At 34.6% G+C, this 10,861-nt stretch overlaps 1 protein-coding gene across 2 annotated transcripts in view; it reads right to left on the reverse strand.

Moving 5' to 3' along the window:
- Window positions 1–1,691: 1,691 nt before the first annotated feature.
- Window positions 1,692–10,861, reverse strand: part of LOC121407611 (motile sperm domain-containing protein 2-like) — a 28,355-nt gene continuing 19,185 nt past the window's right edge. For both annotated transcript variants that reach the window (XM_041598771.1, XM_041598780.1), the window contains 9 exons: window positions 10,639–10,763; window positions 9,556–9,744; window positions 6,585–6,659; window positions 5,904–5,974; window positions 5,432–5,540; window positions 4,763–4,859; window positions 4,025–4,157; window positions 3,016–3,103; window positions 1,692–2,481 (listed from right to left, as the gene is read on the reverse strand). In XM_041598771.1, coding sequence (XP_041454705.1) covers window positions 2,269–2,481; window positions 3,016–3,103; window positions 4,025–4,157; window positions 4,763–4,859; window positions 5,432–5,540; window positions 5,904–5,974; window positions 6,585–6,659; window positions 9,556–9,744; window positions 10,639–10,763 — 1,100 coding nt within the window. In that variant the 3' untranslated portion in view covers window positions 1,692–2,268. The remainder of the gene's footprint in view (window positions 2,482–3,015; window positions 3,104–4,024; window positions 4,158–4,762; window positions 4,860–5,431; window positions 5,541–5,903; window positions 5,975–6,584; window positions 6,660–9,555; window positions 9,745–10,638; window positions 10,764–10,861) is intronic.

A 10,861-nucleotide genomic window follows, 5' to 3' on the forward strand; every position in this document is an offset into this window, starting at 1 on the left:
ATATAAACTCATGATTAGAGCAGAAGCCTATGTAGTGGATTGAAAAAGGTGTTCCTAGGGTACTCTAAAAAGTGTTCCTAGGGTGCTAGCAATAATATAAAAGAATTTTAAAAAAAAAGAAAGTTTATGGCAAGCTGAACAAGAGATCGACGATTTTCAAAAGTTTCACAATAGTCCTCAACGCTCTTCACGCCCAAATAGAGTGGCGGCACAAGCCACTATCGTACCGGAGATAGGGAAATCTGACTTGGAAAAACAAGTCAGAGAGCTCAAAGAAAGGGTGTGGTACAGGCGAAATCCTGTGCTTCCATTGGACTGTACTCATGTAAATTAGGAGAAAAGGGCTGGCCAATTTGCACTCGGACAGTTTTCCAGCTGTTTAAAACCTGTTGCATCTTCGGGAAGAGGAAGAAATAGGAGAAATAACAGGCAGAAATACAGGACAGAGAAATAAGAGACAAGAATTCTACCTCATTCCCCTCCAGCAAGAATCTAGCATTTATCATCAGAATTCATTTTCAACCATAATTGTCAGAATTGTCTTCAGAACCTATTTGTCTTCAGAATTAATCTTTCTTCAGAATCTAATCCCATCGTACCTCACCTGCTGAATACATATCATCTCTTTTTCTACTTCGTTTTCGACGATATACAACAACTTCTAGAAATAGGATGAGGTTGCGGATAATACTAGAGGAGAACTCGGAGAGCGTTGTATGCTAATTTACAATTAGGAGGAAAGACAGCGAGTGTGGCAGAGAGCTAGGACACGACTGCGGAAAACAGCTGCATGGGAGGACTGAACATTCTTATAGACTGAACTGCTACAAGGCCTTGCCCATCTTCCGAAAATACAGGTTTCTTCTTTCTAAAACTATTTAACACCCTTTCACTTTTAATGTTAATCAATTGATTATTGTTAAAGAGAAGCAATTGGAATTATTTGTATTCCCCTGGCAACTTCAAATTAATATTTAAAATTAAAGAACCAAGAATAATCTATCTATATAAACTTCATTGTCTTTGTATTTATTTAATGTTGTGGTCTTTGTTTACACTAGCCGACCCCCTCCTCGACGACGGTAGACTGGAGAGTTAGCAGACCATATCAGAAAAAGAACCCTGCCTCAGTGGTGAGACCGTCGGCGGGAAGAGGGGCCTGGTTAGACGGAACTCATGACCCTCGCGTTATCAGCACGATGCTCTAAGATAATTGTTATTATACATGCTTATATGTTGGTTTGCTTAAAGGAGGTACTTACAGTACGCCTGGAGTGATTTAATATTTTGTTTTGTGGTTTAGATTGATTTTATTTGTTGCTGATTGGATGTTCGTCCACTAGCTATTGTTTTGTTATTGTTAATGTTTTGATGCTGACTATTTTGTGATAGCCATTTAAAATATAGATTATTCATTTTGCATTTTGTGTTAATGAAAGACATAGTCCCCTATCAGGAAAAATGGCCAGAGTTAGCAGACCATATCAGAAAAAGAACCCTGCCTCAGTGGTGAGACCGTCGGCGGGAAGAGGGGCCTGGTTAGACCTAGCTTTATAGGGTTTTCTTTGTTCTCTTGTTCATCTTTGGCAGGTAAAAATAAAGCCAAATTGAAAGGGGCACTGATAATAATGTGATTTGAAGGAATAGAGAAAAAGTTGAATAACCAAACAATGAAACGCTTTCTGGATAAATAAAATTTTACATAAGTTTATATCACAAAATAAAAAAGAAATGTTGACTCACTACTCCATATTCATGATGTAGAGATGCCACCTTCATCAACATCAAAAGTAGTCTTAGAAAGGAAAAGGTAAAAAAAAATGAGAAAAGACAAAGGAAAAAGGTGTAGAAAAGAAAAAGGAACAGGTAAGAATAAAGTAAATTAAATAAAAATTAATCTGCACCATTTGCACTTTCAAAAATTGTGATCTGTAATTTTGCATGTGGCATAGTTGGATTGATAATGTAATGTTACACTGTTTTTATGTAAGGTTTATTGGAAATGAAAAAAAAAAGATTTTGCATGTGGCAAAGTTGGATTGATAATGTAATGTAACACTCTTTTTATGTAAGGTTTAGTGGAAAAGAAAAAAAAAATCATTCATTCAAATCATACTATTATCAGTCTGAAGAACTTGAAACCTTAATACCCTGGAATGGCTTGCAATGGTTAAATCCAACCTAATAGCAGTAAATGACCTGCCATAGATCAGTCTAATTCATGTCAATACAAATCTACGTCCAACACACTCTGAAGATTTTTATTAATTACAAGCCTTCTCTCGCTCCTCGTAAGAACTTCTCAGTGGCCTCAGAGCAAGGTGACGGAGGAGCAGGAGAAAGAACAGCGCCCTCGTTGGTTTTGAAAATGAAGACATAAAGGAAGACTAACATGATGATGAAGAAGAGTAAACTCTGTAACCAGATCATTCTAGAATTCTGACTCCTTAATTCACTCATCTGCTCTTCCATTGATTTTAACTGTCAAAATAATGTTTAAAAAGTTTAATCACTAAATTCTGCTTTGAAATTCAAATTTCAGAAAAAAGAAATTTAAAATCAAACAAACAATTTAACACATTCTTAGCTAGGCATTATCCATCATTTAACATTCTTATTCAAATATTATGAAGAAGAAAAAAAAAAGAATCAAAATTTTCTGATAACAAGTCCCTACACCTAAATTGGCAAAGCACAACCATCACACCTTTGCACCCCTTTATAAAATCTTGAGAAAAAAAATAATATTCCAAATGCCCAAGCTTGTCATCTCAAAACCAATGTGCATATAAAATAAGCAGTGAACTTTGACAAGTAGTATGATTCAAACTTGACCTGTACTTTAAGTTTGTTGTGCCTAAGCCAACAGAAGCAATAAAAACTCAAACCAATAATGAGCTGTAAAAATTGACATTTGACCTGCAATTTAACAATTCATATTCAAACAGTATTCCAAGGTTTTCTATTTTTCCAACAGATGCATAATAAGTTTTGATATTGATCTGTTTCTCTTACCTTATCAAGTACATTCTGCATATTCTTATCTGTTGGATGTGATGGTTCTCCTTTAGAGCTCTTCAAGGGATTAAATATGCAACTCATCCTGTAATAAATACAAAATTATCACTTTATTTTCATAAATTTACATCTTGATTCAAAGTTAGATGAGATTAAAAAGTATACATAATCATTCAACATTGGATTTTTTTATTATTGAGATGTTCATTATTACTATCTGACTGGTAAGTAAGTGAAGAGAAGCACTCAAAAGAACTTGCTCATGATGAGTCAAGAAATACCACAGGATATCATTCCACTAGGTGATATCAAGTATGGTGTCAAGTGTAAGTTTTAAGAGCATAACAGATTGCTGAAGTGGTCTGCAAATCAAAACTTGAAGTATCAACTGCTCAACACTTAGTGAGAGAGACCTAATCAATTTTGATACAATGGCTAGCTAGCATTTGTTTTACTTCAAAACCAACATTCAACACCACATTTGGCATCGCACCTTGTCTAGTTGGGGACAGATGGAAAAAATTCATTGCAAGAAATCAAATCATTTCAATATTTAGGAAGAATAATATGAAATGGTCGTCCCCTAGATGCCCTACATTCAAAATATAATGAGTAACTGCTGAAAAGTTTTATGGAACACAATTTGGGTGTAGTCACAGCCATACTGGTGGCCGTATTGTTTAGGGACTCTGCAGCCTCCAAACTAAAACTTCACAAGTGATATTTTTCATAAACATTTCATTACATTTGTCATGTTGGTGCAAGAACGCCCTTAGCATAACATTTTCACGCACCGTATCAGGACAGAAACATTAAGTTGCACATTTCAAGTATGTGTGCTACTGAGGGCACTTTTGCATGCAATGCAATGCGCGAAAGTGTGGTGTTTAAGGGAGTTCTTGCACCAACAACAATTTTTAAACATAATGATATTCATTTAATATCACTTTCAGCAACAGAATTCAGCAGCGCTTATCTCTGACCTCCATCATCTATGAAGCCTTACCTGTGCTCCACAACATTTTCTGTTTGAACATTCTTCCAGAAGTATGTGATTTCTGAGGTGGTTTTAAACGATGCATCACCAGGATCACTGCTCATGATTAAGAACTTATCTCTTACCACATACTCTCCGGGACCTGAAGTAAAAAAAAAGTATTAAAAATGCTTGTTATTTGGTGAAACTTCAGAAAATCAAATAAAAAATTAACAACAAATTAGGACAGATGATATTTTTTTAATTTTTTTTTTCTTCATAAATTTAACAATTAATGCCAATGATAAGGGAAAGGATACAGGGAGAAACTCATCTGACCCATTCATGTTTCTATTTTGTTTGTAATTATTGATTTCTGTCATATTGCTACTTCTCATTTATGTATAGGCTTACCGGTATTTGTTTCTAACCAGAATTGAATATTTATATATCTATACATAACTCATTTAGAATTTTCATCTCAGTTGTATTATTAAAGGTTTTTTGTAAACTCACATTGTAAGTCTTGGGACTTTTTGTTGACATAATCCAAACTGAATCTGATATTGAATGAATATTGGATAAAATTTTGCTCATTTTCAGTTTTAATTCACTATAATTAAATCTAAACTGATCTGAATAAATTTTTGGCAAAATTGTATAATTTTCTCATTTTCTACTTGAATTTGCTTACATCTTTTTCCACTTTTTTTAGTAAAAAAAGTTGATATACAGGATATAATTTTCACATTATCAATGAAGGCTCACCTGAGAGAAGTGTAATTGTAATATGTATTGAAGAGCCTGGGTTGATAGGACCCATACTAGGCCTAACTTTATACCTCTCCGGAGTAGTTATCTTCATCTGGAATAAGAAAAAAAAGAAAAAAGAAAAGTTATATTATCAAAACTTGAAGAATTTGCAGCCTACCTTAGGAGACTTTAAAGAAATAATGGATAAAGGCTGGATTATAATTCACAATGATAAAACAAACGAGATAGATTCTCAACTGGACATAGTGAAAATTGATGCCTCTGCCGTTGCCATATAAAGAATGTACTATATTACATACCTAATATAATTAAATTTCAGTGATGAACTAACCAACCTTTGACTAATCCTTGTGAACCTAAAATCAAATCATTTCATCATCACATATGAATACCTCAAATGTTTCAGTTATCATGAGAACAAGATACTTTCAGGTATATAATGACCATTTGATTTGAACTTTGACCTGATGACCCTCAAATCAGATCAGCTCATCATCCCTCCAATATGGCTACTTGGACCAAGTTTGAATTTGATCTGTCAAACTGTTCTTTAGTTACCTTGAGAATGAAAATGGGACGGACAGGCAGAAAATGAGGACACGTGTCTACAACAGTGTAAGGCATAACAATAAGGAAATAAAGGAAGCAAAAATTATTACTGACCTTGTAAGCAACCTTCTTATCGGTGGTATTAGTGATGGTTAAGCTGGCTGAAATCCCCTCTGAACCTGATATACTAGCAGGAGGTGCAAAGACAAGTAGTTCACCAGGCCTGGAAGATTGGGAGAACATTGTCATTTCACTCATTTGATGTCAGAAGTGACATTGGTGATGATGATGATGATGATGATGGTGACAATGGTGATGGTGGTGTTGGTCGTGGTGGTGGTGATGATAACGATGATGATGATAATGATGATGATGATGGTGATGATGATGGTGATGATGATGATTATGATGATGATGATGGTGATGATGATGGTGATGATAATGATGATGATGATGGTGATGATGATGATGATGATGATGATGATGATGATGATGATGATGGTGATGATGATGATGATGATGATGATGATGATGATGATGATGATGATGATGATGATGATGATGATGATGATGTCTTTTGTCTTACCTAATGGTCACTAATGGCCCAGCATGTGCTTCCATAATCTTTGGTTTTCTACGGTGGCTGCCAAGTTTCCGCTGCAGAGTAATAAAAAGAGGGAAAAAAGACATGAAATATGTATGAAGTTTTTAGAAAAGAAGACCGACTTCAATTTAGTCAAACTTGTTTATCATAGCAGCATACATAGGGCTAATACTATTGAAATGATGCAAATTGATTTTTCAAATCCATCATTGTCATAACAATTTTTAAAACACGGTTTTTCTTTAGGATACAGAATTTAAGGAATATCAAAATCATTATTTTTATGCATATTCTTGTATGCACAATATTTACTGCTTGTAATAACAATTCATTTAAGTAATATATATATTTACAAGAATTTTTATGCAAAGCAATTTCAAGCTCTTCTTTCAGAATGACATTTGTTGAAGTATTTTTGCACAGGATACCCATAATAAGTATACAGAACATCACACAAATTTGGAGTGTGCAGGTTTTTTACATTGCTCTACTAAAATAGGGTCATGAAATTCCTGAAATGCACACACACAAATGATGTCCCAATTCATTACTCTATACATTACACCAAAATTCATATTTCTGTATTTAAAACATACAGGATAAAACAATTGCAGAAAGTGGGCATGGAGAAGCAAAGGAAGGGAGGCTCTTTTACAAACTCACTTGAATTTTTCTACCTGATGACGAATGATCTGGATCAACATTTTCCTTGCCATCAACATCATCTTGAAAGTGAACCTGAAAACAAATGGTATATGTTTTACTACTTTTTTCAATTTCAATTGTGCACACAAGGGGATGGGATAAACCTCCATTCCAGTAATAAAAGATAAGATCCAATGAATAGTGAGAATTCCAAGCGTTATCGTCCAAATTTCACTCGAAATTTGCAAAATTTCTTAAATTCACTCAATGCTCGTTACATGTAATGGTGCTTGGAATTCCACTGAATGCCACTGATGCAGTGCTTAATGCAGTATAGATTTAATCCAAGATTTTTTTTCTTCAAACGTTGCTGATGGCATTTTAATGTACACTGAACATGATTTGGCCATTTGCCTGTGGACTGCAATATTATGAGTAATAAAAGCTTTTTTCAATCAAATTAAGATACATGTAAATCAAACAAATCTACAGATTATTCATTTTCACTATCATAATTGTCAGCATCATGGAGTATCATGAAAAAAAATTGTGTAAAATCTGACATTTATTGATAAAATTTATTATTAAACATCTGAAGTAAATGAGATGGTTCTCTGACACCCCCCCCCCCCCTCAAAAAAAAGAAATGATAATTCTTAGGGAGGTATAAAACTAAGTACACTCATCATGGGTTAATATATTCAAGATGCAAAACAAGCTTCCTGACAAGCAATCACTAAATTTGTAAGATAGGTATTTGATGGGCCCCTATGTAATAACATAAAACATTGCTGAGGGTGCAAAATCTAATCAATAAAAATCAAGAACCAGTCAATAATGAAAAAAGATACATGTAACAATGGCAGCACATTTGCAAGATTGGATTATCAGGACATTTATACAATTCCCAACTACTGTATCTGTACCTTATCTGAACACAGACTTTAATTATATTTACCCCTACTTTAATTCAATTCATTTTATTTCCACAATTCAATAAAAATAACATCAAAATTGCACAAAGTGATTAAAAAAACAATGAATAATACAATACATAGACTTACATTGTACAAAAAAAATGGATAAACTTCCTTAATACCAATGAAAAGGTGAGCTTTGCCCCATAGATAAATCATGCACTACTTACATGCTTTGTATTGTCTGAAGTGACATTTTGAGACAAAACACCATCCATGTCTAGAATCTAATTGTTTCCCAAGTACACACATCAACAGACAGCACAAACTGAACTAATCAAGACTGCAGTACATCATCGCATTTCAAAACTAATAATTAAAACTACAGATATAAAATGTTCCAAAAGTGAAACTTCGTATGATCTATAAATTCATTCGGATCCCAGGTCAACACGGCAATAAGGATGTATAGTATACATGTACGTCTATAGTCAATGAAACATGCTAATCAGGGGAGTGTTTCATGAAACAAATAGTAAGTTATTTTCACTGATACATTTGCACTGAGCCAATCAGATGCTGGGATTTCGGTAGCTTATAACAACAGAGAGTGAAAATCAATGACTATTTGTTTAATGAAATGCTCCCTGATCTTGAGAGCACGATGCTAATGTTTCAAAGTTCAAAGGTGGCTTTAGAAAGAGATTGTGTACATGTAAATATTCAACAAGACAGAGTAAATATCATAATATTATAAAGGACAAAGACCAAGACAAGATGATGAGTCATTTCTAAATTCATACTTCTGATGAAAGTTCAGAGAGAAAGAGAGATAAAGGGGGGGGGGGGTACTCAACTTTATTTCTGTACAAGTACATGACCAGGAATACATGTGTTTCAAGAAATTTGGCTATTTGAGATGATACACACATAAAGGGTGTAAAAAGCTTGAGGTAGTGGCGGTTTTCCAAATTTGTATATAAGTATAGGAATTGAGTGAAGTGCCATCCCCCCCCCCCCACTCCATTTTCTCTATTGATCAAGGGACAAGCTCCTACCAACAGGTTGATTTTAATAACAAACATAGCACTGAAAATTTTCTAATAAATCAGATACAATTGGAAAGTTATGGCACTTTCATTTAATATAGAAATATTTCATAATTATCATTCTCATTTAGCGTGATGCCCAGTTGGTCTTATTTCCATTTCGGTCTTTTTTTTTTCACTTTGTCAAATGAAAAGTGGGTTCATCAGCAACTCATTTAATCATATGTTATACCTGGTGGATATTAAAATTGGTTACAGCCTTACTGGAATTAGACAAAATGGTAAATTACTAAAATAGCAATCAAACCAAATGGTAAGTAGACAAACTGGTTGTCGATGAAGTAGAGATAGACAATATGGGATGAGACCAAACGGAAAATAGACAAATTGGGTATAGACCAAAGGCAATTTAAAGGGAAAGTTCACCCTGACAAAAAGTTTATTGTAAAAATAGCAGAAAAAATAATAAAAAGTATTGCCGAAAGTTTGAGAAAAATTCATAAAATAATTTAAAAGTTATTAGAATTTGAATTATTTGATTTGTGACATCAAATGCGAGCAGCATTCATACATAGCGAATGGTAAAAAATCAAAGAAATGTATTTTTCTCAAAAAATTGAAAATGGTTTTCATTGTACCATTTGTATATCAATAGACAAATCATTTCACACTCGATCATGAATAGAAAACAAAATTAAGTCATCAGGAACCATACAAAATTTGAAATTCATGCATTTTATATTACATAACACATGGGGCAGCTGCTCGTTTATGACGTCACAAATCCAAAACTTTGAATTCTAATAACTTTCTTACTTTTTAACAGATTTTCCTCAAACCTTCACCAATATTTTTTACTATTTTTTCTGCTATTTTTACAACAAAGTTTTCTTCAGGGTGAACTTGCCCTTTAACAAACCAAATGCATCAAACATGCATGTAAAAGTCACTCTTATCACTTTTTTTTGTTTTTTTTTTTGCTTCCCTTGAGCAGTCTTTACAGACAAGAGTCACTTCACATACCTTTTTTGGTTGCCTAGGTTGTCTTAACGACCGAGCTGCATTAACAATGGGTAAGAGAGATGGATCTCCGTCACCATCCAATGATCTGAAAGACGCATCTCCAATCTTCTCCTCATCATCATCCTCCATCTCTTCGCCTGCATCCTCCACCTCATGATCTTCAGGGACGTAGACCCACTCATAGGGATCCTAATGGAAATGATAAGTTATAGGCTAATGTTAAAAGCTACTGAAATCCTGCTATTCCATTGGTTAAGATGAATTTCATCATCCTCCACCTCATATCTTCAGGGATGTAGACCCACTCATAGGGATCCTAATAGAAATGAGAGGTTATAAGCTACTGTTAAAAGCTACTGAAATCCTGCAATTCCATTGGTTAAGATGAATTTCATCATCCTCAATCTCCTGATTCTCAGGGATGCAGATCCACTCATAGGATTCTAACAGAAATGATAAGTCACAGCCTACTGTTAAAGCTACTAGCATCTTACTATTCCATTGGTCAAGATGAATTTCATCAGATCTAACCCTTCACCTGCATCCTCAATATCATGATCCTCAAGGATGTTGACCCACTCATAGGGATCCTAAAAGAAATAAGTTACAACCCACTGTTATAAGCTATTGAAAATCCTACTATTCCATTGGCCTTTATCCACATCCTTATCTCAAGATCCTATAGGGGGAGTAGAGCTGTAGACCCACTTAAACAAATTCTAACACAAACAATGTATCAGCGATTCTCATCGCTACATTATCGCACGCTCAATAACATATCAGTGTTGCTGATGTGGTTACGGTACACGACGACAGTGTGTTCAAAGCTGCGAGGCTCCACCTACATATATGTCTACAGAATTCTTTTATATGCAGGCCAATTCACCATCGCAATTGCTTGCATTAATCTGTTAAATACTGATTTCTGAAATTCTCATAGGCATTGTACAGAGACTACCCAGTTCTAGTTGACAACAGGTAAATTCAACTAATTTATTTGTAAAACTTAAACACTGGCATACTGGTGGGATCGGGGGCTGGAGGCCCCTAAAAATTTACAAAACTATGTTATCATGTACTCACTGTGCCGCCCATATGTGCTGGTAATGATTCTGGATCCATGTAGGTCTGAACCTCTTTCCCTCTGATAAACTTGATGTGTTCTCTGGCTTGCTGGGAGAGGATCTTCTCAACAATCTTCCATAGAGCTGTGTGAAGACAAAGGGGAAGGGTGGAAATAATATAAGATGAGGATTCTTATCGGTCCACAAGTCAGGCATTAAAAACTTCAATACTTATAAAGGCA

This window comes from Lytechinus variegatus, chromosome 1 (genome assembly GCF_018143015.1).
Source record: "Lytechinus variegatus isolate NC3 chromosome 1, Lvar_3.0, whole genome shotgun sequence".
Lineage (NCBI taxonomy): Eukaryota > Metazoa > Echinodermata > Echinoidea > Temnopleuroida > Toxopneustidae > Lytechinus > Lytechinus variegatus.